At 42.9% G+C, this 27,236-nt stretch overlaps 1 protein-coding gene across 5 annotated transcripts in view; it reads left to right on the top strand.

Annotated features, from left to right (window-relative positions):
- Positions 1-27,236, top strand: part of cttnbp2 (cortactin binding protein 2) — a 208,846-nt gene that overhangs the window by 173,671 nt on the left and 7,939 nt on the right. For 4 of the 5 annotated variants that reach the window (XM_072485237.1, XM_072485238.1, XM_072485240.1 and 1 more), the window contains 7 exons: positions 8,951-9,109; positions 16,196-16,383; positions 17,723-17,901; positions 19,455-19,657; positions 22,126-22,305; positions 23,713-23,776; positions 27,000-27,132. In XM_072485237.1, the coding sequence (XP_072341338.1) occupies positions 8,951-9,109; positions 16,196-16,383; positions 17,723-17,901; positions 19,455-19,657; positions 22,126-22,305; positions 23,713-23,776; positions 27,000-27,132 (1,106 nt within the window). Of the gene's footprint in view, positions 1-8,950; positions 9,110-16,195; positions 16,384-17,252; positions 17,569-17,722; positions 17,902-19,454; positions 19,658-22,125; positions 22,306-23,712; positions 23,777-26,999; positions 27,133-27,236 lie in introns of those variants that run through there. The other variant, XM_072485242.1, reaches the window with a different exon arrangement.

Here is a 27,236-nt window from a genome sequence, read left to right on the forward strand (position 1 = left end):
CGGCCCTTGGAAAGAGCACCCTACCTAAGCCCACACCTCCACCCTATCCCTGTAACCTCACATAACCTTTTTTTTTGGACACTAAGGGCAATTTAGCGTAGTCAATCCACCTAACCTGCACATCTTTGGACTGTGGGAGGAAACCGGAGCACCTGGAGGAAACCCACACAGACACGGGGAGAACGTGCAGACTCCGCACAGACAGTGACCCAGGCCGGGAATCGAACCTGGGACCCTGAAGCCGTGAAGCAACTGTGCTAACCACTATGCTACCGTGCTGAAAATACTTTTCACTGTACTTCGGTACATGTGGACAATAAATCAAATCAATCAGTCAAATCTGATATACACGGCAATCAGAAATGGCCCCAGATCTATGAGGTTTGCCAGGCATGATTGCTCATTTTTAACTCTCGTGTTGGGTACTCCTGCTTACTCTTTAGGTATATGGTGATTTCATCCTTCATTAAAATTAATTAGCCTAACCAGCCTGCAATTACCAAAATTAACTCTTAGTTAGGCAAAGCGTGTAACACAAAAAGTTGTAAAGTTAGCTAGCAATGCACGTTATGATCTCTGTAGAGACCAGTAATGCTTTAATTTTCCCCAAACATTGGTATTACTAAAAGAATAAAGCAACAAGGTTCAGACTTTAAATCAAAAGAATTTCACCGCACAAAAATCCAAGAATTGGAATGCTAATAAATATACCTGAAATAGTCAGTTATGTTGAAGGTATTAAAAGTACAGTTCTAAACACTACTTCAACCGGAAGTCTTTACTTTCCTCTGCAACCATTTGACTTGCATCCCAAAAAAACTCAAGTCAGATACTTAGCAAAAATTGGAAGATTAACCACTTGGTCTCAGTATTGTTTCAAAGAATCAGTTAAGGAGTGAGATTTCTTAGAAAGGTTTCAAATCTCCATCCGCCTTACGGTCATAGACTCCCTGTTCACTCGTGTCTTGGGCGGAGCCACCTCTGGTCAAAACTCTCCTCGTTCTAATATTCTTTGACTGTTGAAGTCTCACATCTGAAACTCTCTCTCTCTCTGTTTTCTCAGTTTGGCTATCATAGACCAAATCAGTGTTAGGAGTAGTTCAGTTATCTCAAACATGTTTCAACACTTTTGGCCATTGCACAGAATTTCAACTGCACTCTGGGCAATGTTTCCTGCAGCAAGCTTACTGTAAACTAAAAGAACTAAAATCCTACTCGAGACCAGAGCCGTACCCACAATCTGCTCCCCTTATAATTAACGTCTTGCTGACCCCGTCACTATGGTTTATTTCCCAGGCATTCTTGCTCACATGATCATTGGTGGAAACAAAGATGCTTTACCAGAAAATATCTCCTGGTGGAATCTAGTTCTTAAAGGGACCATCACCCCAATATATAACATAGGCCTGAATTTCGCACATTCCCCACGATGGGTGTTTAGGCAGGGGGGGGCGTGTAAAATAGAAGGAAAGCAATTCCCTCTGAGTTCCAACCTGCCTTGATCTTGCAGTGATTTTGCACTGGGATGAGAATGAAATTGGATGGGCTGGCTACTCTGGGCCCTTAAGTATTATTGGCCACTTAAGGGCTGTTTCCCACCCAGCCTCCATTTTTAACAGGCAAGGCTCGAACAGAATCCCCTTTTAACTTCAGGCACCTCATCACTACCTTCACCCCTCCCTCCCAGCTTCATTCCCAGTGCCCCAATCATCCACTTTCTACCTACATCACACCCCATCCTTGAGAACCCAAAACCTACCTTGACATCCAGTCCTGGGACTTGGGATCTATCACTTGCATGCACTTGCTCTTTTGTCCGCTGCAGTTCCTGACGCTGCAGGGACTAAATAGTTGCTGGCCAATCCGATTGAGAGCAGCTCTCTAAGGCGGATCTCCTCCTGAGTGAAGGGTGGGAGTCCTGCCTGCAGCCAGTTGACACTCATTCGAGCTGTGGGCAGATAGAGTTGGCAGGGATCTCTTCCCCCACTGCCTCTTTGGATGGCAGAAAGGGAAAGCCCGCCATCCAGAATATTCCGTCCATTGATTTTATCCCCCCAAAATACATAGGACGTCGCGAGGTTCAAGAGATTTCGAAAGAAGGGACAGGTCAGTAATAAGCAGGCACAAGGGCAGAATTTAATGTAGGCAATGGGTTGGGAGAGAAGTGGCGGGGATTTGCCTGCAGACTGGAGAACTGGCAAAGACCTCGAGTTGCCTCTTTTTGGAGTAGGCCCACCAAATTAGGTGCCAATCCAGCACACCTGGGCAGCAATGGGCCGCCTTCAGAGTCAGGTTTCCTGCCCAGCAAGAGCTGTTGGTCAAAACAGAGACTGTCAGCTCATTGCTACATGGCATTGCCACCAAGGAGCTGGTGGCTGCTGCCAGCAATATACCCACCTGATTCCATGGATCACCAGGCAGTGATGGCAAGAGTAGAATCGTGGGGTGGGGTCGCAAGAGGTGGGGAGGGGGGGGGGGGGGGGGGGGCTCACAGCAAGAACAGGGGTGTTGTTCTCAATGGGCATTCACCCCTGACACCCCCCCCCCCCATTTATACCAGAAAGAGTAAAACAAAGAACTCCCATAATATTCGATAGAATATAGTTGCCATTTCAAGGTGTTTGATTATTGAAACATAATGGGCTCAAGACTATTCAATGGTATGAAATTGAGTTTTGCCTATTGAGATACAGCATAGTCTTTGATATGAGTGAATTATGCTGTCTGTGGTTTAGCAGTGCTGCCTGAAATCGATACAGTTACAACTACCCGTGGTTTGCTCCTGAAAGCAAAGATCATTCTCTTTTTATATTCGCTTAATAGGGCAAACGCTGTAAACCAGAAATCAACACAGAAAGTGTTGGAAATGCTCAGCATGTCCGGCTTCAGACGAAAGGCACAGACCTGAAATCATTAACTATCTCGCTCTCTTACAGACGCTGCCAGACCTACTGAGTATTTCCAGCATTTTCTGTTTTTATTTCATCTTGCGTGTTAGCTGATGCCTGGCCTTGCAAGTTTTTGAGCCGGAAAAGAGAGGGAAAGGAAAGTGGTACAAGCTACTACAATTCTGTGGTAAACCATTGGAAAACTACAGGAGAGCATCCTCCTATTTTATTATCTTAAAGTTTGAAAACTGGTCCGTAAAACTAAACCTGCTAATGGTTAAAACCTACGCTTAAACTCGAGAAGCAAAATTACATTGCCAGTTCAAATTAAGCAGTGCATAAAAATCCAATTTCTCCATAAGATTTGGTATAAATTGCAGATTGATTTCACAAATTTAAAGTTAAGACTATTTAGGGTTTGCTTTGAACATCTGACTGTTGGGTCTTAATAATTTGATACACACTCTTGAAGAGAAATGTTTTGTATTCTCTGTTAAATCATTAAATTTTATCGTCGTCTAATTTGAATCGCAGCAGGTGTATCAAGTGCTCAAAATATATTATATAACCCATATAGATATTTTAGCCAAGAGTGGTATCATGTGTCCTTGGAGGGCCGAAGGGCCTGTTCCTGTGCTGTTTTGTTCCTTGTTCTTTGATACATCCTTCAGCTTTTACCCATGGCTTGTAATGAAATGCTCATTATAGAAAGCTTACATCCTGTTAATTCTACACCACAGGGTGGTATGTCGTGCTGTGGCACTTGTGTTCGCCCCTTTTGTCGAACTCTGTTAGATCTGTAATAAAGACGAACAAGTTTCCTTGGGTTGGGTTTTGTTAATTCGTCAAGATCATCAAAAAGAAAACTCGTGAACAACCTATTATTGAAGTGTCATTTTCTCTGCTCTTCAAATGCTTCAATGGAGCAAGATGCCCACCTGGCATTTTACTGAGACCAACATCGTGGGAACCATGAAATGAAATGAAAATGAAAATGAAAATCGCTTATTGTCACGAGTAGGCTTCAATGAAGTTACTGTGAAAAGCCCCTAGTCGCTACATTCCGGCGCCTGTTCGGGGAGGCTGGTACGGGAATCGAACCGCGATGCTGGCCTGCCTTGGTCTGCTTTAAAAGCCAGCGATTTAGCCCAGTGTGCTAAACCAGCCCCTTAACCATAACCATAGTGGGACTGATGCCAAATGGTATCTTGAAGAGTGAAGAATGAGTGAAAGAGAAATGAAACCTACTTGTAACTGTGTGTGAGCTAAAGGTTGTTTGCTTATTGCAATGAAAACTACTTAGCACGCTATTTTAACTGAATTTCTCACTAAATAAATTATTTCTTGAGCATTTCTGTGTAATCTATTTAGTTTGAAATCCGAATGGAACCCATTTAATATGCTAATTATCCTTAAATCCTTTGACTAAATGAGTTTGATACAATCTCATTTGGTTGGATCATGGAAAATTCAATTCATAGAATTTCATAGAATTTACAGTGCAGAAGGAGGCCATTCGGCCCATCGAGTCTGCACCGGCTCTTGGAAAGAGCACCCTACCCAAGGTCAACACCTCCACCCTATCCCCATAACCCAGTAACCCCACCCAACACTAAGGGCAATTTTGGACACCAAGGGCAATTTTGGACACTAAGGGCAATTTATCATGGCCAATCCACCTAACCTGCTCATCTTTGGACTGTGGGAGGAAACCGGAGCACCCGGAGGAAACCCACGCACACACTGGGAGGACGTGCAGACTCCTCACAGATAGCGACCCAAGCCAGAATCGAACCTGGGACCCTGGAGCTGTGAAGCAATTGTGCTATCCACAATGCTACCGTGCTGCCCAATTCAGAATAGATAAACATGAAGTACATGTTAGAAAGAAAACTGGCTGATAAACACACTAATGAATCAGTTAAGAATGAAGTTGAAGGAGATCTAAGAGTACACTACACTCAGCCAAAGTCAAATGTGGGAAAACAATTAACAAATTCACACAAGTTTAACGTGTACAGTCTTTTTTTTGATGCTATGAGTGGCCATAGAGGTCCAAATTGGCACCTGTAGAGCATTTGACACTTCTGATGTAGTCCTGTCAGATGCCAAATTGGTGAGGACCCGGTCGCACCTGCAGAGTAGGCAGACGGGTGCCACTGATTTAACCTTAATGATGTCTCTTAACTCCACATGACTGAGCAGCAGGAAGGACAACCCGCCAGTTCTCTAAAGGGATTCAAGTTGATTTCCACTGGTTGTCACTATGATCCTGCAAGTCTTTGGTGCTTTCTAGGGTTATTTATAGTTGCTACGGTTGAGGGAATGGTGGAGTTGATTCAGACTAAAAGGCACGCACCAGTTTTCTCCCAGACATTGGAGCAGTAGCATGACTGGGAGAATGAACAGAGAGTAGCATAAACTGCTCCTAAGGTGGGGAGTGGAGGCAAGAGGTGCACTCAGCATGAGTCCCTGTCCATCCAGGTTGTTCAGAGAGAAATTCCCCTACCTGAATTTCAGCATGGAACAATATGTCAAATATCTACACTTCAGTAGACATGCCCTCACTGAAAACTGCCATCTGCTGTAGCCACAGCTGTAACCTCAGAGCAGAATGAGGGCCGTATTGCTCGTCGACGTGAAGGTGGCTCTGACAATTAAACTTTTTGCTACTTCTAGATTGGAGCTGGACAGATTCACGACATCTCACAGTTCACCCCGTCAGTATTGGCATAAGTGAAGTTAGTGAGGCTCTCTAGTCGGAGAGCTAACTACATTTCTGGAACGTAGAACATACAGTGCAGAAAGAGGCCATTCGGCCCATCGAGTTTGCACCGACCCACTTAAGCCCTCACTTCCACCCTATCCCCGTAAGCCAATAACCCCTCCTTACCTTTTTTTGGCCATTAAGGACAATTTATCATGGCCAATCCACCTAACCTGCACATCTTTGGACTGTGGGAGGAAACCGGAGCACCCGGAGGAAACCCACGCAGACACGGGGAGAACGTGCAGACTCCGCACAGACAGTGACCCAACGGGGAATCGAACCTGGGAGCCTGGCGCCGTGAAGCCACAGTGCTATCCACTTGTGCTACCGTGCTGCCCAAGAGCAGAGGGTCGACCCATTTGTTTTCATCCCATTTCATTTTAACCGTCTTTTACCATTTCTTTATTTCTTGTCTTTCTTAATACATATTACCCCCCCCCCATCTTATTCACCTTTCCTTACCCCATCTCTCCTTTGCTTCCCCCTTTCCCTCCCCCCACATCTACATCTGCCACAGTTTACCCTCTGATGCTAGTTTCTCTGCTGTTTGGCCTTACATGCCTATTGTTCTCTCTGGGGACCGCCATTAGCACTCTTTCCCTGTGGGTTTCTGTGGCTCTTAGCACCCCGTTTCCCTGGTTTTCTGTGGCTATGACTATCTTTCATTCTGTCCACAGTATGAATATTTCCCACTTTCTCTGTCTGTTAGTTTTGACAAAGAGTCATCGGACTCGAAACGTTAGCTCTTTTCTCTCCCTACAGATGCTGCCAAACCTGCTGAGTTTTCTCTTTCACTCGCTAAATTTCATTCAGTCTTCCCAGAGAGTAAGCATGTGGCTTTGTGAGGAATGCAAGCTTCTCCACGGTATCGAGTATACATTGCTTTTCAGGCTCCACACATCAACTCTCAGATGTATTGTAACAGAAGGGGATTCCAGCTCCTCGATGGCCAACTGGTGTGTGACCATAATAGATGAATCATGAAGATAAATGGCAATACCCTGGCAGCAATCTTCTTGCCTCATCCTTCGTCAATCTGTTATGCCATTAACATCATATATGAGCAACCTGCACACAAAGTGAGCCATACTTCCACACAAAATGTAATGGAGCAGATCATTGATGAGCTGAAACTATCCTTGCATTGCCGAAACCGCTCTCAGGGCACCCAACAGAATAAGGCAGAACCTGTGTGAAGACTTTTGGTGGTCTGCTGCATGCTGCACAGTTTTGTTAGCTGTGGATCCAAGGGCGGGGAAGAGGAAGCCTAGACAGACCCTTCCTGGTAGGTTTCCTGTGAGCAACTTACCCGACTGCAATATCGGTAAACCCAACCCCAATTCACCAAGCATCTCACACTTTACCCTTCACTGATCATCACTGCATTTGTTTAGCCATGACAAATATAAAACCACAAATAAACATTCCAATCCAAACCTTGTTGTATAGAAATATTAATTAATCACCCTTGTGCATTGCCTTAAAGTCTGTCTTTCTTCCATGTACCTTTGCTTGTCCTAAAGTCCCTCACACAGTGTTAACCCCCAGTGAATAGAGCAGTGCAAGGCTCCTGATACAATTGATAGGATCCAGCAATTGAAGATGCATCCAGCGGCCTTGACCACTCATGTGAGGTCTTTGAAAATCTTGCGCCATTTGATTCATGTTATTGACTGCTATGGCTACCTACTTGAGTTCGTCAAGAGGGTCCGCTCCAGACAGAATGCAGTTTCGGGAAATCTAGTAAACCACACCATAGTCCTCCCCATGCCCATTTTCGCGAGTTATCAAATTTCACTGGGGTAGAATCCTGAATTATATTGCTAACCAAGTGATTGCAAGATGTCATGTTGGCTGCACTGGGGTCCAGTCAGACCGCAACTTGGGTGCTATGTCAAACTTTGCTCACCAAGGCATGAGGAAATATCCAGGGCTTAGTGGCGGTACAGAGAAGGTTTAGACTGATGCCCTAGTGCCGTGGTTACAGTGTGAGAGAGACTGGACAGTTTGGGCTCTTCAACTTTCAAATAGGAAAACTGAAATTGGAGGGTTATGGTTTAGTGATTGTCAAAAACTGTTATTCGTGCAGTGCTTCCAGGTAAAGTTTGGTAGTTGGAAAAAGAGGAACAGACTGGTGAAAACAGATTTTAGGACACATGTCAGGAAGTTGAACATTTGGGAAGGGCAAGAACGACAAAAACCTCTGTCATTCCAGAGACCGTTGAATGCCATGTGTCGGTGATTGAAGGTTTTCCTAGATTGATGAGCTAAAATGAGCCTTTACTCATCCATTCTTAACTTGGGGTTTAGTATTGTGAAGTTGCCAGTAAAACATGGACAGTTCACACCCTAATATGAATTGCTGTGTTGCTTTCCTGCTGACTATTCTGGCATGTCAATCGCACTGATTAATTCCCCTCATTCCTAGTGCAAAGCATTGCCCGCAGTTATCCTTTCTCCATTGCTGCGCGTTTCCCTTCATGCCATACATCTTCTTCCATGATTTCAGTTTCATACATCCATCACTTAATCATGGATCTGACTTATAAAATGGGCCTGGTAATATGTTTCCCGTGGTGTTTTCAGCATTTTGTTTGCATTCAGCTGACTTATTTTGTTAATACTGTGACATTTACAACAGTTTTATTCGCTAACTTTTTTCACAATCCTGAATAGTAGCGAGCATTTCGACGTGCTGTACAGCAGATGGGTCTAGCTGCATAATATATCATGTCCTGAGCATCTGGTTTCAATTGTGCCACAGAAATTTTCTGATTAGTCATTTATTTGTACTTTAATACAGGTTAATGCCCTATGCTCTTCCCCCTTAAAGCATGCCGGAGAGAATATTGAGTTCCAAATCTAACATCCGACAAGTAATCAGATGGTGAATACAATCGGCAGATTCTGAGGGCAACGGATGACGAAAACATTGGCCACAGCTAGCTTCTTGGCAGTAGTGTTGCTTTGTTAGAACGCAGGCATTCATATTTTACTGCAACCAATAATAAAAGCATTGTTTTTGAGTTATAAAACTGCTTTCAACTTCTTATTACAGGATAAAACACAGTATTTCACTGGTAATTACATGTTGGCTGTACTGAAAGCTATTGGATTGTTCACAGTTAGAATTTTAACAATTGTGATAATCTTGGGTTGTTTTTCTCCTGTTTTTTTATTTAGTTTCTGAATCTGAAAGCTCCCCCCCCCCCCCCCCCCCCCGCAATGACATAAAATTCTTCACCAGAGCACAGTACTAATTTTTGAACACTCTGCTGTCACTATGTTCTAGGTATCCTGGTTCCTTTGAGACAGTCTACCGTTACTGAGAAGGCTAATGTTGTCCTGATAGAAAACCTGGAAACAGCTGCTTCACTTTCAGAATTTCTGGGCGAGCTACTGGATGCGCTAGAAAACCGGGGTGTAGGAAATCCGTTCACTTTCCAACACGGTAAAGTGCCGTTGTCTATTTATGTTCACTGAACTGTAAGTGGATTTTTAAAAATCGCAAACGCAACTGACAAACCAAAAACTTGCAGCTCCAGCTCCAAGGTTTGGGGCTAACTATTTTGTGATGCAATCATTTTCACGACAGTAAGATGCGTTCGTCAGATGAGGTGATTTAGTTCGGCCCCTGTCACAATGTCACACTGTGGGAGATTGACCGAGATTGCCAGTCTCTTAACGAAGCAAGTTTCGAACGTGAGAATGTCATCATGAATTTGCAGATGGCTGGTGTCACCTGACGTTTCCCACTCCTGAATTCAGGAAGCCCAGATTGCTTTTATGTCAAGTGAGCATGTGTTTCCGTTTTTATTTTGGCGCCGCAGATTTGTATATAAAAATTATTGCGAACTACAATCCACTTGTTTGTCATTTGCGTGTGCAGTAAGATTCTAGCTTCTAAAATCCATTTAAAATATTTCTTCACTAATCATAAGTCTTATTTTTTAAATCCATGTGAACAAAATCTCTGAAAATGTGGTGAAATTGATGAGATTCTTTCTTGAACTGGAGGTTCACAATTTAATTTTGCTGAGCTCCAAGATTCGTATCTCATGATTGCTAACCACTTTCTATGAAACAGTGGGTGGAGCTCTCCTCCTCAACTAGGGTGCAGAACCAGCAGTAGGAAGTCTCGGCCGCCCATTATGCTCCCAACTCAAGTTGTGCTTTCCACTGAGTTTATTAAATATCACTGAGTAACATCACCACCAGTTTTGCACCCCCACTGAAGTTGAAAAATAAATAACTAACATAACATACACTGTAATAATGGTACCGCTACCAATCTGATCCCGGTACTGTAAACACAGGACCAGATTGTGCTCGATCAGTGACATGCTGGGGAGGCGGTGGAATAGTGACATTGTCACTGGACTAATATTCCAGAGACCGAGGGTAATTGCTCTGGACCCAGGTTCGAATCCCGCTATGGCAGATGGTAACATTTGAACTGAATAAAAATCTGGAATTAAAACATTTAATGATGACCATGAAACCATTGTCGATTGTCGTAAAAACCCATCTGTTCACTAATCTCCTTTAGGGAAGGAGACCTGTCACCTTCACTTAGTCTGGCCTACATGTGACTACAGATCTACAGCAATGGGGTTGACTTTTAAATGCCCCCTCAGACGGAAATTAGGGATGGGCAATAAATGCTGGCCTAGACAACGAAGCCCACATCCCATGAACGAATAAAAACCAATGCTAGTTATTGCACAATAAACAGGTATTATAGTATATTTTTTAAATCCTTCATACAATAAGAATTACCACATCTTGGCCTATGGTCAAGGCTGTAAATCTAACAGTGCCCAAGATTATCTGACATTATCGTCCTCTGTGGGCATTGAATGCATCCTCGTGGTGTGTGCAACCTGTTACCAGCTACTTCAGCAAGAGGTGGCTGAAAACCCTTGAGCAGCAACAAGTAGACTCACCAGTAGGAATTCTGACGCTACTTTAGCAGCTTTCACACGATTCCGGCCTTTACTTTTGAGTCCTTTCACAATATTTAACTAGAAATGTATCATTGGTGTGTAATAATAATAGTTGCATAAGTACTTCCCCATAGTCACTAATGGTCCAGCCCTGAAGAAGAGTCATGCAGACTGTTACCATCCCAGTTGATATAACTGGACATGAAGATCCCACAATGGAACCCTGGCTGAAATGGCCACAACCTTTACTATTTTTGTTATCAAACATGGAGGTACACAGTCAGAGAACCGCTATTTAGTTATAGCAACGAAAAAACATTAATTGAACATGGAAAAATCAGATTATAATACAATAATCCTTTAATTCCCTCTTAGGTTAACAATTACACACAGGTTTTAAGATTAATTTGGATGACCCAGTATATTTGAAGCTACAATAATCTCATTAGCACATAAAGTCCCTTTTTTAAAACACACCAATTGGCTGTAGTCAAACAAGCTCCACTCAATAGTGTCTCTGGATTTCTCTTCAGGATCCCTCCAGATGATGGTTATTTAAGAGTTTCCAAACTCTACTTCATCAAAAAAGGTTTAAAATCTTCTCTCCTAATCATGCTTTTCATTAGCAATTTGCATTCTGAAATCCAGCCCACGGTTTCCAAAAGATTCTTGTGAACAGGGCTTGCGCTACACATTTACCAGCGAATCTACTCTAGGATTTAACACCAGCCTTTCAGGATTTCTTTGTCTTGACTGACTTCCACTAACACGAGCTCTGATATTCAGCCAATAGTGTCTTCCCAATTATATTAAAATTTGTTTTGCAGACTGTAGTAAGACATTCCAAACTTTAGGATTACTTTAGAAACTTTTAGAAACCTAGCTTCTCACCAGCTGATTCCTTCTCCGCTTTGTGCTGCCCTTGAAAATGATCCGATTCTATTTCCTGGTTTCTAGAACCAACCGTCCTTTAGTTCCTCTGGAGATTGCTTCCTTTCATTTGGCTGCTTTAAACAGAGCTATGAGGGCTGCCTCCTCGCTCTATCTCTGTCTCCATTTGCTGTTGACAGAGCTGTGGGAGACATTCCCTTTGACGGTCTATCTTCACTAACTGCTATAGTTTCCAGCTAAATCTAAAGAATAAAGGAAATGTTTTCCCTTACAAGGGCCTCTAGTTGCTAAGTGACGATATATTTACTCTTCACGCGTGGCTCCCTCTAACACAGTTGGAATTTAACCAACCCCCTCACACACACACAAACATCATTTTCCAGCATGAATCTAACTATAGGTCCCTTCCAGACACAGAAACATCAAATTTAACCCACCTAAAGCTCTACCTTATACATATAATCCCTTAAAACTACCTTTTGTTATCCTAAAGACGGACTTGAAATGTTGACTCTGTTTCTCTTTCCACAGATGCTGCCTGGCCTGCTGAGTTTTTCCAGCATTTTCGTTTTTTTATTTACTTTGCAAGTGTTTTGGTTTGTAACTATTGTCCAAGTCGTTACTCCAGCAATGCCCTCCAGCAGGAGGAGCAGGGCGCTGAACCATTTAGAGTCCCGGCCATATGAAGCTGCTCACTGAGGCCTTGAGCTCAGTTTAAGCTGCAGCTTGTCGATGGCTATTATCATTGGGATATGAACCTTAATGACCACACATAACACCCGCTGACAGCTTGTCCCCAGTTGCAGGAAAACCGCACCAAGGTTCGCCCTTCGTTGGACTGAAATTATGCGGATATAGCCATTCGTTAAATTCATCCAGCTAATACTTCTTCAGACCTTGGACGGGATTCTCCGCCCGTTCTCAGCAGTGGGATTCTCCAGTCCCGCTGTAGTGAATGGGAGAGTTGGATGAGCGCTAGCAGCAGTTCCGGTGCGGACTCGCTACGGAGAATCCCGGCCCTAGTATCGGAGCGCACTACCACCCACCCCTCTACCCCTCCCTGGAAACCCTCACTGTACCCCAGTGAAAAAACTTTGCTTTTAAAATTTCATTTTTTAATAAAGTAATGAAATTCTATATATTGTACATTTGAAATTAATAATGCTAACACTTTGCAGCAGTGGCCATTCGGGTGTACTAGAAATTTAAAAATAACCAGTTCTTAATATTTAAATATTTAGTAATTAAATATGGTCAAAGACTTATCGAATTGTTTCATAAGCCCATGATTCTAAAGATGTGCAGAATTTTAAAATGCCCCCCCCCCCCCCCCCCACTCCACAAAAATAAATTTGCATATTTGCAGTGGGTTTCGTTCAAGCAAACTGAAAACGCAACTAATTTTGTTTACGTATTCATCATCCTTAATTGTAATTGAACAATTACCCCACTTCTGTGACAGTGTTCGATTTCCAAATAATTCAGCTGTGCTTAATCTAGTGTCTAGTGAACATTGCCATGCCAAACTGAAAAATAAATCAAGAAGTCCTTGTGCTGGAACACTTTTATTGCATGTACTGTACTTTTCAAGTGGGTTTATTGTAACTTATTAAGCCAAATATTTGCAGAGCATTAGTTACTTGTGCTGTGGTTGCTGCGGATGCTTCAACTAAACATTCCTGCAAAGCACAGGTGATTAACCCTGACATAAATTGGGGGTGTTTTGCTTTTGAGAATATTTATGCTTTTCTCCCTGCTTTTCTAAGTCTGTAAATTGGTGTTGAAGACTTCCATGTTTTTAAGGTAGATGTGTCATGTATTTGTGCCCCGTGTGAAAATATTTATTAACTTAGAAGAAAAACACACCACAAGACGGACTATAATACATTACAACGGTACTCAACTACACTGATGACTTATGGTATCACATGGAGTTACCCCTTTGTTCCACACTACCTATGTTTCCTGAACTCTGAGATGCCCCTTGTCCCCAAACAACATCCAGTATTATATAGCTCTATGAGCTAAATCCGGCAGATAATTACCACACACGGGTTATTTGTCCACTTTTGGGAAATCGGTCCTTGGTTTCAGAGAAGCTATAATCTTCTCGGTTTGAGTTTTGGATTATAACCGGCCTCCCCTTTAGCAATGACTTGTTTTCAGGGGCAATTCTTTATTTCTCCACTTTTATAAGCTGTAGTTAGAAATGTGTAATTGTACACAGACGCAAATGTGTATTTTCAGGATTTCTTTAAATAGGTACATGGAACACAAGTGGTGCAGAATGGAGGGTCAGCCGCAAATCGCTCTCTCCCCTAATCCCTTTTAAGAACAGCAATTGGCAGCTAATTAAGAGCCCTTGCATGTGTGTCTCCCAAATCTGAGTGGTATAGCTGGGTCACAGCCATGGAAATGTAGAGTACAGCACAAATTACAGAAATTAATATGCACTTTTACTCTTCAAGAAAAATGAAAGTGAATAACCAAAGAAAAACGTGTTGGCATTTGGACTCGAGACTAAACCCCCCCCCCCTCCCCCCATTAGAAGTAAAAATTCAATTTTTTACACTTCAACTATCAGGCACATATTTGCAGGACAGCATACAAAACAGGATAACCTAGGTTAGACTTTGCCTCATTTTCACTATCTTCAAGAAAGGAGACAAAACAGACCGTGAGAACTACCAAGGAGTCTCCCTACTATCCATCAAGATCATCGCCCAAATCCTCACTGACCACCTTCTCTCAGCCTCTGAAGAACTTCTTCCAGAAAGCCGGCGTGGTTTCCGCCCAAACCGTGGAACAGCAGACATGATTTCCACTGCCCGATAACTTCAAAATGCCAGGAGCAACATCAACCATTCGACATGACCTTCATCGATCTGAAGAAAACTTTTGACTCGGTCAATCGGGAAGTGCCATGGAAGATCCTGTCAAAGGCTGGCTGTCCAGAGAAATTCGTCAAAATCCTCTAACTCTCCATGACAAGATGTTGGCGACAGTCCCTCATCGATGGAAATAAGACTGAAGGTTAAGACTGGAGTCAAGGAGATGTGTCATCGTCCCCGCCCTTTTCTTATACTCCATCGCTAACATCCTTCACCTTGTAAAGAACAAGCTTTCCAGTGGAGTGGACAATGTCTACAGGATGGACGGAAAACTTTTCAACCTCAACCAGTTGAAATTCAAGAAAGAAAACAACGCTGACATCGCCTGTGGGACTTCAGTATGCGGAAGAGATCCCCATCTCAGAAGAGAATCTCCAAGCCATGCTTGACACCTTTGTGGAAGCATACCAAAGAATCAGTGTCAGTTTCAGCCTCAACCTCAAGGACACTCATGTCCTTCACCAACCTGCCCCAGGGCAAGATCTGGACACTCCCTCTATCAAGATCAATGGAAAAACTCTACCATTCGTGGAAAATTCCCTGTACCTGGGGAGTCACCTCTCCTCCAAGTCCAACATGATGCAGAAATCCAACATCATATCCAATCCGCACGCACCTCCGTTGGATGCCCAAGGACGAGAGTCTTTGATGACCGCGAAACCCGTGCTAACACCAAGATCTTCGAGTATAAGGCTGTCGTCCTCCCAACTCTTCTATATGATTCAGAATCTTGGACTATGTACAGACACCACCTCAAGGCCCTGGAAAAGTGCCTGAAAGCTGTCTGAGATGGATTCCTCGCATCAGCTGGGAGGACAGGTGTTCTAACATTAGTGTCCTTGAAGGCCATGGAGGTCATGGTAATCCGAAACCGACGGACTGATCACGTGCATAAGGTGTCAGAGTCCCGACTCCCAAAGCAAATCTTTGCCAAACTCAAGGAAGGCCTCTGAACAAGAGGACGACAAAGGAAGTGCTTCAAAGACCACCGCACACTGACCTAGGGGCAGCCTACAAGCCCTATTGCAGAATCTCAATTTGACATTTGTCATCAAGCTTTGCTTTAATCTCTGATTGCATTTCAGTCATTCTAAACTCTGATTGTGTCATGCTCTGAATGTGGGACAGGGAGGGACTGGGATGCAGAAATAAAGGAGGAATTGCAGTTGGGAGCTCCTAAAATGAACAGTATATATTTTATTTCGTATTGGCAGACGCATAGTAGAACTAACAGAAGCCTTGCGCTTCAGATACATGTAGCGATGGGATAGGAATGAAAGATTGCTGAAAGTAGGGATGTAATTTAGATAGGAAAGAAAAGTGAGCTTGAATCTAATTTGGGGTAAATTACATATTCTATTGAACCAAGTTCTGGATCTTTGATTCCTGATCAGATGATTGAAAGTAAAGGAAATTATTTAAAACATTATAGCTCAGTTTTCCACATTGCTCATGCCGGAAGTAGACAGCAGCCTTTTAATATTTGAGTGATACTGAAGGAGTGCAAATCCTTATTTCCCTGTCATTAGTCAGAAGATTCATTCAACTGTTTAAAATGAAGATGAAAATGAAATGAAATGAAAATCACTTATTGTCACGAGTAGGCTTCAAATGAAGTTACTGTGAAAAGCCCCTAGTCGCCACATTCCGGCGCCTGTTCGGGGAGGCTGTTACGGGAATTGAACCGTGCTGCTGGCCTGCCTTGGTCTGCTTTCAAAGCCAGCGATTTAGCCCTGTGCTAAACAGCCCCTAAGGCACGCACGAAAGATTACTCGTTGGTTGACATTTTTTGGTACTTCTGCCTTACAGCTAATGGGACTTCAGATACCTACTACTTCCAAGAAAATAGTTTTTTGATTGGGACGATGGCAAAGGTCAGACTTCAAAGCTCAGACCTGATGGTGCAGCAACATTTTCGATGGGTTCAGCTACGATGGGATGTGGAACCTATTAATGGTTTGCTCCAGAGGTTCCTCAAAAGGCAAATTATTCACAAGGTAAGAAAGCATTGTTCTGACGGACAAACGTGCCGATTTGTCACAGTATGAATTAAATTAAGGTTGTAATAGGAGTCGGTCCGACCGTATAGTTGTGTTTACAAATTTTCAGAAAAGGGAGCCAGTGCGATTATTTTTATTTTAAATCCACTGCATGTTAATGAGACTAATTTATCAGATGTTCATCTGTTGAATACATCTAGGATAGCAAATTAGGGATGTAACTTGCCTTAATTCTTTATTCTGAAACATTACCAGATTTTAGACAGAGATCTTGTATCTCCTTTCCAAGCTTCATTACTGAGTATTCTTTTCAAAAGAAAGAATTAGAAAACTTAAATCTATTCTGACCTCATCCCCAAAAATGCCTTCTCCAAATCTCTGTTGAAATGGTTATCGATAAATCCAGCTGAATCATGCATAGCTGTTGGTAATCCAAAGTAAGATGTGCATTTTCCTGAATCGAAATTCAAAGTCCGTTACCCCGATTCTGGGCTGCTTATGTAGACCAATTTCGCTCCCATTATTTCAACTTGCGTCACAACTGTCAATAGCTTGGGCAGTCTGAACCAACTAAATTAGCCCTTCAAATTATGAATCTTGAGAGCTAATTTGTAGATCTGATGCAGCTATTAAGAGTCTTTGCGGGGGTTCACAAAGGCTTGCTGAATTATAAGCATAAAACGCATCTGTTTTGTAACTGAATTATGCTAGGAGATGGGGAGGAGGCTTTAAAACCTGATGCCCTGGGCTCCAGACCACGGGAGCCCTAGATTTGATCCCTGGTTCCGACTGAGTTACCTAATACCAAACAGGCTAGCCATAGGTGCACCGGAGTTATCTCACCACCACCTCCGATTGCTGTGCAGGTGATGACTGGATCCGGCTTGACTCATCTTCCTGTGGCGAAATAGGTTGCTCACATTGATTGACCAGACTCTAGAGCACCACCGTGGCGTGAGGTACAAACCAGTGGTATTGATTTCATGGGCAATCAAAATAAAAGTGGAAACTTTATCCCTGAATGTGGCTTCCTTCCGAATCAGGAGATGTCAGCAGCCGGTGCTTGGCGAGGAGGCTGGGTTGGGTTAAGCTGTCACCAGCTCCCAAGTGCCTCCCAGCCCTCTGCACATTCGCAGCTAGGCACTGTCCCATTTTCCTGAGCAAAGAATCAAAATCGAGAAATTGACAAAAGACTGGGTCGGGGGTGGCGGGCGGGAGGGGAAAGTTACACCCAGATGCAACAAATGATATTTACCATTCTGATCAAAAATTCAATGTTTATCTTCGTTTCTTGCATGTGACATGTTCATAATAAAATAATGTCAATACTTTGCAGTTCCAAGGACAGCTACCACCTCCAACTGATCCAGCATGTAAGGCTGTGCAATGGGTTTGCACAGCCTGGCGCCAGCTGAATTCCTACCTGGCGCGGTTGGGAACGCCTGAAGCACTGATGGGACCAAGAGATTTCTTTTCCTGTCCAATCTTACCCGGCCAGGTTCAACCTATAATGAAGTAGGTTTCTCTGTCTATGCGTTTAGTTCTTCCAATGTGGAAATTAAGAACAATCTCTCATTCCGTTTCTCTTGTTGTATGCCACATTTGGAGGCATAGCGGAAATTGACTGGATAGAAGGGTGCCACAAGAACTATAATCACGGGTTAGACTTAAATTGCTGGAGTGGAGTTTAGGTGTGTTATGTGTAGCATCTTGAACCTGAAATTGTTGCCATTTTTAACTTCTGTGGTGCACCTTGCTACCTGTGCAGTCTCTTAAGATGTGGATTTCAACATTTCTAGTTAGTGTATGTTAAGCCGCCTGTGAACCATCTGAACTAAAATCACCAAATGCATGCACAAATATCACCCTGTACAGGAAATGCATAAACTCAATGATGTAACGTATTGAAGAGTGTCTTGAGGTTGTTGACCTGGAGGGATCAAATAATTTGTGTGTTTATTTATATGTATATATATATTTTATATATATATATATATATTAATAAAGTATCTGTGTATGAGAGATAGATAGCTCTTCCATTCTGGAATTTGCCCATTACATCAATTTATATTTAAATATTTTCTGCCATCATTTAATTTTTTTTTACTAGTGAGCGCCATTCTTTTACAATGCAGAGCAACAGGAAACAGCTTGTTGATGCAGAGATTAGCATGCCTGTACCATCTAATCTTATCAAATATTCTCTCGAAAATGGATACTTTCCACCTGAAGCCTCAGACTTAGAGACAGGATCCAAACACAAAGTCCCCTGACCAGACAAGACTTACAGTTTCGAAGATATTTAGCTTCTTAGCGTCCTTTTTTTTATAGCACCTTGCGTTTGTTTTGTCTCCAAAATAGCATTCCTGGTGCATGCGTGCACTTGTAGCAATAGTTGCCCTGGATGCTATTTTAATGAGGGCATTAAGACATGCGTGGGGTGCATTTGCTGAGAGTGTGGAGAGTAGGTAGTTTGTGATGCTAATCAGTGTGTAACACAGATTTGAGGCCAACACTTGTCATTTTGGAGCTCAACGCCTCAGTTAATGTCCTCTCCAAACCTTGCACAGCGGAAGATGCATTCAGCATCAGAACGCAAGAAATAGGAGCAGGATGACACCATTTGGCCCATCGAGCCTGCTCTATCATTCAGCACGATCGTGGTTAATTTTGGGTTTCAAACCAAATATCTTCCTGGCCCCCCCCCATACTCCTCGATTCCAACAATCTGTCTATCCCAGCCTTAAATGTATTCAGCAATGAAGCACCACATCCCTCTAGGATAGGGGATTACAGATATTCACAACTTTTTAAGTGACGTTTCTCATCGGCTCAGTCCGGAATGATTGTCCTCTTTTAATGAATCTATGTGATTCCTCTGTGAAACGTCAAGTCTTTATGGAATCCCCAATCAGTGATGATGAAGGACCAGTGACATGTTCACTTGAGGATTGTGCGTGATTTGAAGGGGAGCTTAAAGATGAAGATATTCTCACAGCATTGTTGCTCTTGTATTTCTGCTTTTGTAAACTTTGTACCTTGAAAGTTCATTTTTCTTGAATGTGCAGATGGATGGCCAACTTGTGGAATAATGTCATTGCTCCAAGAGCAGAAGAAGTCATACTTTCCAGAGCTTCTGCGAAGAGACCTTCTAGACAGGGGCAACCTGTGAAGAAGATCGTTCATCAGGGGCAACAGGCTGTAGTGAAGGCTGCCTTGAGCATCCTTCTCAATAAAGCTGTGCTACATGGCTGCTCTCTTTCTAGACAAGGTAAAATGGAGAACAATAAGTTGCTCACAGTCCGGCTATAGCATAATCTATCCTTTTAAGGCAATTGGTCTAATAATCTGTATACATTGTGTATATCAGAGTGAATTGTGAATTTGTTTGATTTTGTTATTATGATTGTCATATTGTTGCCACAAAACTACAGTGGCTTTAGCTATGGAGCAATGGCCTGTACAGTGTGAGCTCAAAATATAAAGTGTGCTGTTCTTGCTTTTTCTAAGCAATATTTTCTAAACTCGGCTGAGTTCTGAAAAGGTACACATCCAAAAGATTTCATCAAGCCTGTTCTTTCTAATACAACAAATATTTCCAACTTGAGATGCAAACACATTACATTACACCTGGTTTAATTTCTTAAGCTTGCTGCTCAATTGTGAATAATAACATTTTGGGATTACACTCTCTGGAAATGACGAAAACACTTTTGATCATAACTTGGATGTCATACAGCATCTTGTGTTAGTTTATCAGAAACATCCAGATTGTTTCTCATTGTGCCGTAGGTTAAATGCGTTGTCACGGTAGCCATTGAGTCATGCTGTGTACTGTTCTGCAGTGAGCTCAAGTTCTTTTGCTGTTATTAGTTCTAGATTTGGCTATTCCAACACTCTCCCGCCCAACCTCTACCTGCTGTAAATTTGAGTTTGTCCAAAACTGCTGCCCATGTCCCATCTCACACCAAACCTCGCTTACCCATCATTCCATGCTCGCTAGCTGACCTAAATTGGCTCCCAGTTAAGCCGCACCCCAATTTAAAAGGTCTCATCCTCCCATTCAAATCCTTCTATAGCCTCACCCCTCCCTAATAATAATAATAAAAATCTTTATTAGTGTCACAAGTAGGCTTACGTCAACACTGCAATGTGAAAGGCCCCTCGCCACCTCACTCCGGCGCCTGTTCGGGTACACTGAGGGAGAATTCAGAATGTCCAACTCACCTCAATAACAAACACGCCTTTCGGGACTTGCGGGAGGAAACCGGAGCACCCGGAGGAAACCCACGCAGACACGGGGAGAACGTGCAGACTCAGCACAGACAGTGACCCAAGCCAGGAATCGAAACTGGGAACCCTGGTGCTGTGAAGCAGCAGTGCTAACCACTGTACTACTATGCCCCTAACCTCCTCCAGCCCTATAATCCTCTGGAGATTCTAAAATTCTGACCTCTTGAACAGCCGTGATTTTAACTATTCCACTTCCGTTGCCAGGCAACTCTGCTTTGGAATACCCTCCCTCTCTGCCTCTCAACCTCTCTTCTCTCTTTTGAGGCATTCTTTAAATCAAATACCTGAACCAAGCCTTTGATCACCTGACCTAATATTAGACGGTTTTATGTCAAATTGTGTCTGCTCCTGTGAAGCAAGCGCTTTCGAGCATTTGGCAACATTTTAAAAAATCTTAAATCAAAGGCAAACTGAAAATATTAATTTTTCCAATCTGAATGCTGCTGCTTAGATATTGGTTAAACTACATTATTCAACTGGTCATTCTTCATGTCTTACCTTAAACATGAGTGATGGATGGGCTATTTCACCTTTGAGGCATCAAAGCTGAAGCCTCAGCTACATCCACACCTACACTGCCCAGCACATAGCACTGCACGAGCAATCAGAAATGGGAACCTTGACTGATTTCTTTCCTCCCAACCCCAGGATCACTAACACCAATTGCAGTGCCATTTTAACTGCCCTGGTTACCATCAACAAATTCTGCATAGGTTGGTGATTAAAGTTGTGTTGACTGAGCTAACGGAAGCCCTGGGATGTTGAAAGGGAAAATTGCTTATCCCTCGCTAAAGCCCAAGTCCTATTTCTTCAACATAATTGACATCTGACCTCACTAGTTTTCAAGCTTGCGCAAAACCTCAAACTGAGACAAAGAACAAGTTGGCGTGAAATGAAAACTCAGTAAACTGAGTTGTATTTTTCCCTTTTGTTTGGATGTGATACCGAGTATAAGAATTGACCAGTGAGTTGCACCAAGTTACAGTCATAACCCCCACCCCATGTTGATGAAAACCAAGGACCTCCCATTTTCAGCGAGGAAATTCTCCATGACCTGATGGCTGAGAAGAAATGAAATGCTCCTTTTCATTTGTCTTCACTCTGGCTTAAATAAGTAAATATAAGGCAAATTGTCAATTACAAATCTTTTTCGCACGGTGACCAATTGTGAACTGTTTAGGTGGATTAGATTGTATGCCGAGACCATGGTCCGGATTCTCCGGCCTCCCAGCTGCGTGTTTCTTGGCAGCGGGAAGCAGCGCATCGTTGACTGGCGGCAGGATTTTCTGGTCCCGTCGCTGTCGATGGGATTTCCCGTTGAAGCCACCCCACAGCCACTGGGAAACCCACGGGTGGGAGCGCGCTGCCGCCGGAACCAGAGAATCCCGGGTGACCGGCAGCAGAATTCCAGCCCATGTCTGTTAATTGAGAACCTTTTTGTTACAGAGTTCGAGCAATATGCGCCAAAGTTCCATGGATGGAGTTTTCCTTTAACCATGATATCCAATTGCAAAACCAGCAAGAAAGTTGACAGCAATGCTTGGCGGAAAGTGAGCACTGGCCCTCGCAAGAGGTCTGCTCATTCAGTGTCTCAGTCATGGAGCAAATTTGAAGGGCAAAGAGAGGGTGAGGTGCATTTACAGTATCATACCATGTGTTGCAAAAACTCGAGAGAAAAAGCTCAGCACCACAATATGCAAAAATAAACCAGGACTCTTAAAATATTTAGTTATTCATGTTATGAATTTTACTTCTTGCTTTATTTTGGTTTCCAAAAGTATATAATACCACGGGAAACAGTGCAAAGTGTGCCACTTAAACATGTGTTTTGGACAACATGTTAAACAAAACCCCCATCTGCGTACTCACGTGATTGCCAAAGATGCCATGATTCTGTTCAAAGAGGAACATGAAACACTTTTGATGTTCTGGTCAATATTTCTTACTCAATGTAACCCAAGCCAAATTATCAGAACTTTGACAATTGTGAATTGCTTTGACTCCTATTTAGTACCTTCTAATTAGAACATAGAACATACAGTGCTGAAGGAGGCCATTCGGCCCATCGAGTATGCACCGACCCACTTTTTAAAAAAAAATTTAGAATACCCAATTAATTCTTTTTCCAATTAAGGGGCAATTTAGTGTGGTCAATCTACCTACCCAGCACATCTTTGGGTTGTGGGGGCGAAACCCACGCAAACACGGGAAGAATGTGCAAACTCCACACAGACAGTGACCCAGAGCCGGGATTGAACCTGGGGACCTCGGCGCCGTGAGGCAGCAGGGCTAACCCACTGTGCCAACGTGCTGCCCCTGCACCGACCCACTTAAGCCCTCACTTCCACTTTATCCCCAATAACCCCTCCTAACCTTTTTGGACACTAAGGGCAATTTAGCATGGCCAGTCCACCTAACCTGCATGTCTTTGGACTGTGGGAGGAAACCGGAGCACCCGGAGGAAACCCACGCAGACATGGGGAGAACGTGCAGACTCTGTACAGACAGTGACCCAACGGGGAATCGAACCTGGGACCTGGCGCTGTGAACCCACAGTGCTAGCCACTTGTGCTGCCCATTGGAATTCTTAGAATTATCATGGCACTTAAAAGCTGTCAAGGACACGTTAACTTTATTGGAGTTGTACAGATGCATTTAACTGCAGTGAGGCATTGTTAGGCTTTGTTTCAAAAGTGACTGAGTCACTGCAGTCATTAAGTGGAATCTGTGTCACCAGTGGTAACAGTTACTTGCTGGAAATCAAGAATGTGTGTGTATGAGTGATTTGACAGGTGAGGAAAGCAAATAAAGCTTTTTTTACCGTAAAGGGGGAAATGTGTGACCAGTGGCAGCCACAGCAGCTTGATAGTGAGGAACTTAACGCCTTTTATACTGACCCCCAAAATATAGTTGAACTCCAAAAGGGAAAAAAATTCCAAGATATGAAATCCCAAGGTAACAGTGACAAAATGACTAAACTGTGATCTGCGCCTCATATGCAGTGTACCTAATATGTTGTTTTCCTTTGATTAGGTATTCAGCTGATGCCAGAATTGCCAAAAAGTTTGAACAAGTTGAATACACAGGTGAAATTGCAGTAAGTTTCTCCCAGTTAATGTATTGACAAAAGCTCAGCAAAATTCTATTCTCCACTGTTTTGATGAAATAATTAAACCGTACATAATTTAGACGCTTTCCACTATTGGATTTAATGTTAGCATTTTCTGATTTAATTTTCGTGAACGTACGGAACCAAATATCATGTCATTATTTTTCTCATTTTTCGAAAATTAAGTTAATTGTAAACAGGTTTGCCCCATACTTGTCTGTCAGTTTTGTAAACTATAGTTAACAGCAGATCAAATACCGAATGGACAGTATACTGCAGTCCTGCAAGTAGAGCGCACTCAATCTTAAAGTTAAATGTACAGGTGAGACACTTGATGAGTAACAGATTCAGTCATGCCCATTTTTTAAAAAATGTAAATAACAGGTGTCTCCTTGATGGCACTAGATTGCCACAAGTAATTGGCTTGGTCTTTGAAGTTCTGCTGTCATCACACAGGCCGGTTCAGTAATATACTGAATAGTTACAGTTATTATTTTTGAAGGATCAGAGGTTAGACTTGATTTGGTGAGAGTGCTGTTTGATGCAGTTTGAGTAGGTGACCTGTAGGTTAAAGGCTGTGTTGGAGTAATATAGAGGATCACAATGTTCTCATGTCCAGCACAGTTAGCATTCATTTGTTGAGGCTTGATGCTGATTGTTGTCCAGGTAGAGGAGCAGCTTATATTACTTTTTGGGGAAAAATGTGGAGATTTATTTTACCAAATAATTTGTTCCATGACTTTTAAGTCGAGGTTGCCTTGCGGGGTTCCCAGCAGCAAATGTAATTTTGGGGCGGTGTGTATGAGGTGTTATCTCTTGCTACTCATAATGACTGATTTTAAAACAACACATTTTCAGTCAAAATCAATTATTTAAAAAATGGTAAAATCTCACCACCCTGAAATTTTGCTGGCAGTGAAAGCACCTGTAGCGAAACAAATGCATAGAATAGAATCCCTACAAGTGCAGAAGGAGGCCATTTGGCCCATCCAGTCTGCACCAACCCTCTGAAAGAGCGCACCCCACCTAGGCCCACTTGCCCGCCCCATCCCTGTAACCCCACCTAACCTTTGAACACTATGGGGCAATTTATTCACATAGCAACCCGCTCCCCTGTTCAGTGGTTACAGCCTGTGCCAGGAGTTTGTGCAGATTCACTTTTTTTTTAAACACCACAATACTTAAACACAACAGGGTGAGTAAATAAGATGGTTAAAATCATTCAGGTTTCTTGGGCTTATGAATGGAAGAATAGAACATAGAAGCAAATAAATCTTGCTAGCGTTTCATAAATCACTGATTAGCCCTCCACTCACGTGTGGTGGAAAATGCTGGGCATAACACTTCAAAAAAGATCTAAAAGATGTTAGAAAGGATAAAGAGGTGGTTTAGCAGAAACGTAACCAACGATGAGGGGCTTCAGTTATGATGGGAGATTGGAAAAGTTAGGAGTGTTCTCTTTGAAATAGATAGTAAGAGGCGAACGGAGATAAATGAGGTTCATAATAGGTTATGAGAGAAAAATTACTTCCTCTGGTGAGTGAATCAATAACTGAAGGCCACAGATTCTAAATCATCTGCAAGAGATCCAGAGGGGTGATGAGGATTTCCCCCCCCCCCCACAGAATCTGGAACCCCACCTGAAAAGGTGGTGAGGGCCGATTCCATAAATAATTTGAAAAGCAGTTGGACAGGTACTTGAACAATTTGCAAGGCTGTGGGCAAAAAGGACATGGGGCAAAGCATGGCAGTTCCTTCAAAGGTGCAGACGCAAGAGGGTAAATGACCTTCTTCTGTGATTTCTATGATTCTACACTGAATATGATACTTGCCACTCTCCATGTTTTCAGAAACGCCCCCCCCCCCCCCCCCCCCTCCACTCCCGATCCCTCCTTACCATCAATTCCATTTGATTGAATCAAACTCTGGAGAGCAGCCATGTATTCTCGTACCATTGAAAGGTAACATTAATTACAGACAACTTGCATTGTGCATCATCTCTAGGAATTCTCTCCCATCAGTTTTAGTATCAACCCTCCTGTTGATTTTCTTTTCTGATTGGAAAATTTGTAGAGCTAACGTTGGATTCAAAGATGTGCCGGTTAGGTGGATTGGCCACGCTAAATTGCCCCTTAGTGACCAACGGTTAGCTGGGGTTGCAGGGCTAGGCCTGTGCCTTTGAAGGATTGCTTTGCAGAAGGATTATTGAACAAATGTTGACACTGAGCTGAATAAGGAGATTGTAGGACAGATGATCAGAAGCTTAGTCGCAGAGCAAGATTATAAGGAGCATCTTAAAGAAAGAAAGCGAGGTAGCGAGATAGAGATTTATTGAGAGAATTCCAGGTGCTGGAGCTATGACAGCCAGTGATTAAAATTGGGGATGTGCAAAAAGACAAGAATTACTGACGGACAGGTATTGTCGGAGTAGAAGAGAGGGTACAGAGATAGGGAAGGCTGAGGCTAAGGCTAATATTAACATCATAGCATTGCTCAACTGGGAGTCAATGCAGGTCAGGGAGCACAAGGTGATCAGTGAACAGGACGTTAGGATATGGGCAGCAGAAAGACCTTAGGTTTACAGAGTTTCGGATGAACTTATGTTTTTACTCAGAAAACCTCATGAATGGTCAATGTTTGTTATGGTGGTGCTGCTGTGTTGCAGTTCACTCGGGAGTCAGAGTTGCTGTGGTAACATGCACTCCTACACATGTATTGTAGTCTGAGGTTCTGGATCAAGATGGTGGAGGCTCCACCATTCTTTCATCACGTGGCTGACCGAGAATTGTGTTGGAAAGATTTGCAGGTTGATATTCGGCCTGTTTGGCCATTGTATGAACCATCTTGTTTGGTCATCAAGTCCTGGGATGTGAGTCGGACCTGGAGTTTCTGGCTCATAGGCAGGGACACTTCGCACTGTCGCTACTAGACCTCCATGTTTGCTATAGTGGGACCCCTACAGTGCAGTAGGAGGCCACTCGGCCCGTCGAGTCCGCACCGACCCTCCAAAAGAGCACCCCACCTGAAGTTGCCGGTCCTACGATCTGACATTCTTGAATATCATTCTACAATGCATAGATCATCTTTCTTGCATGAATGTAAATCAGCTGCGTGACCTTTCAAAATAAAATTAACATATATTTGAAACATTTGATGAATGTTCTTCACTCCTGAAGTGACTTAAAACATTTAACCTTTTTTTAATTTCAAGTTCCCTAGAGAGTGGTCCACTGAAGACTGCAGATCTAGAACAAGGGTTATCTCTGTACACCAGTGAAGATATTGACATAATCGAGGAGCTCCAGAGTATGTGCTTAAGCAAATCTGAGTCTGATATTAGCAAGGTAAGATCCCTGTTCAAGTGAGCTTCATCGTGATCAAGTCAAACTGGTCTTTATCAATTCTAAATTATGCGAATGGAATGATTCCGAGTTTTATCCACTTAGCT

This window comes from Scyliorhinus torazame, chromosome 19 (genome assembly GCF_047496885.1).
Source record: "Scyliorhinus torazame isolate Kashiwa2021f chromosome 19, sScyTor2.1, whole genome shotgun sequence".
Taxonomy (NCBI): domain Eukaryota; kingdom Metazoa; phylum Chordata; class Chondrichthyes; order Carcharhiniformes; family Scyliorhinidae; genus Scyliorhinus; species Scyliorhinus torazame.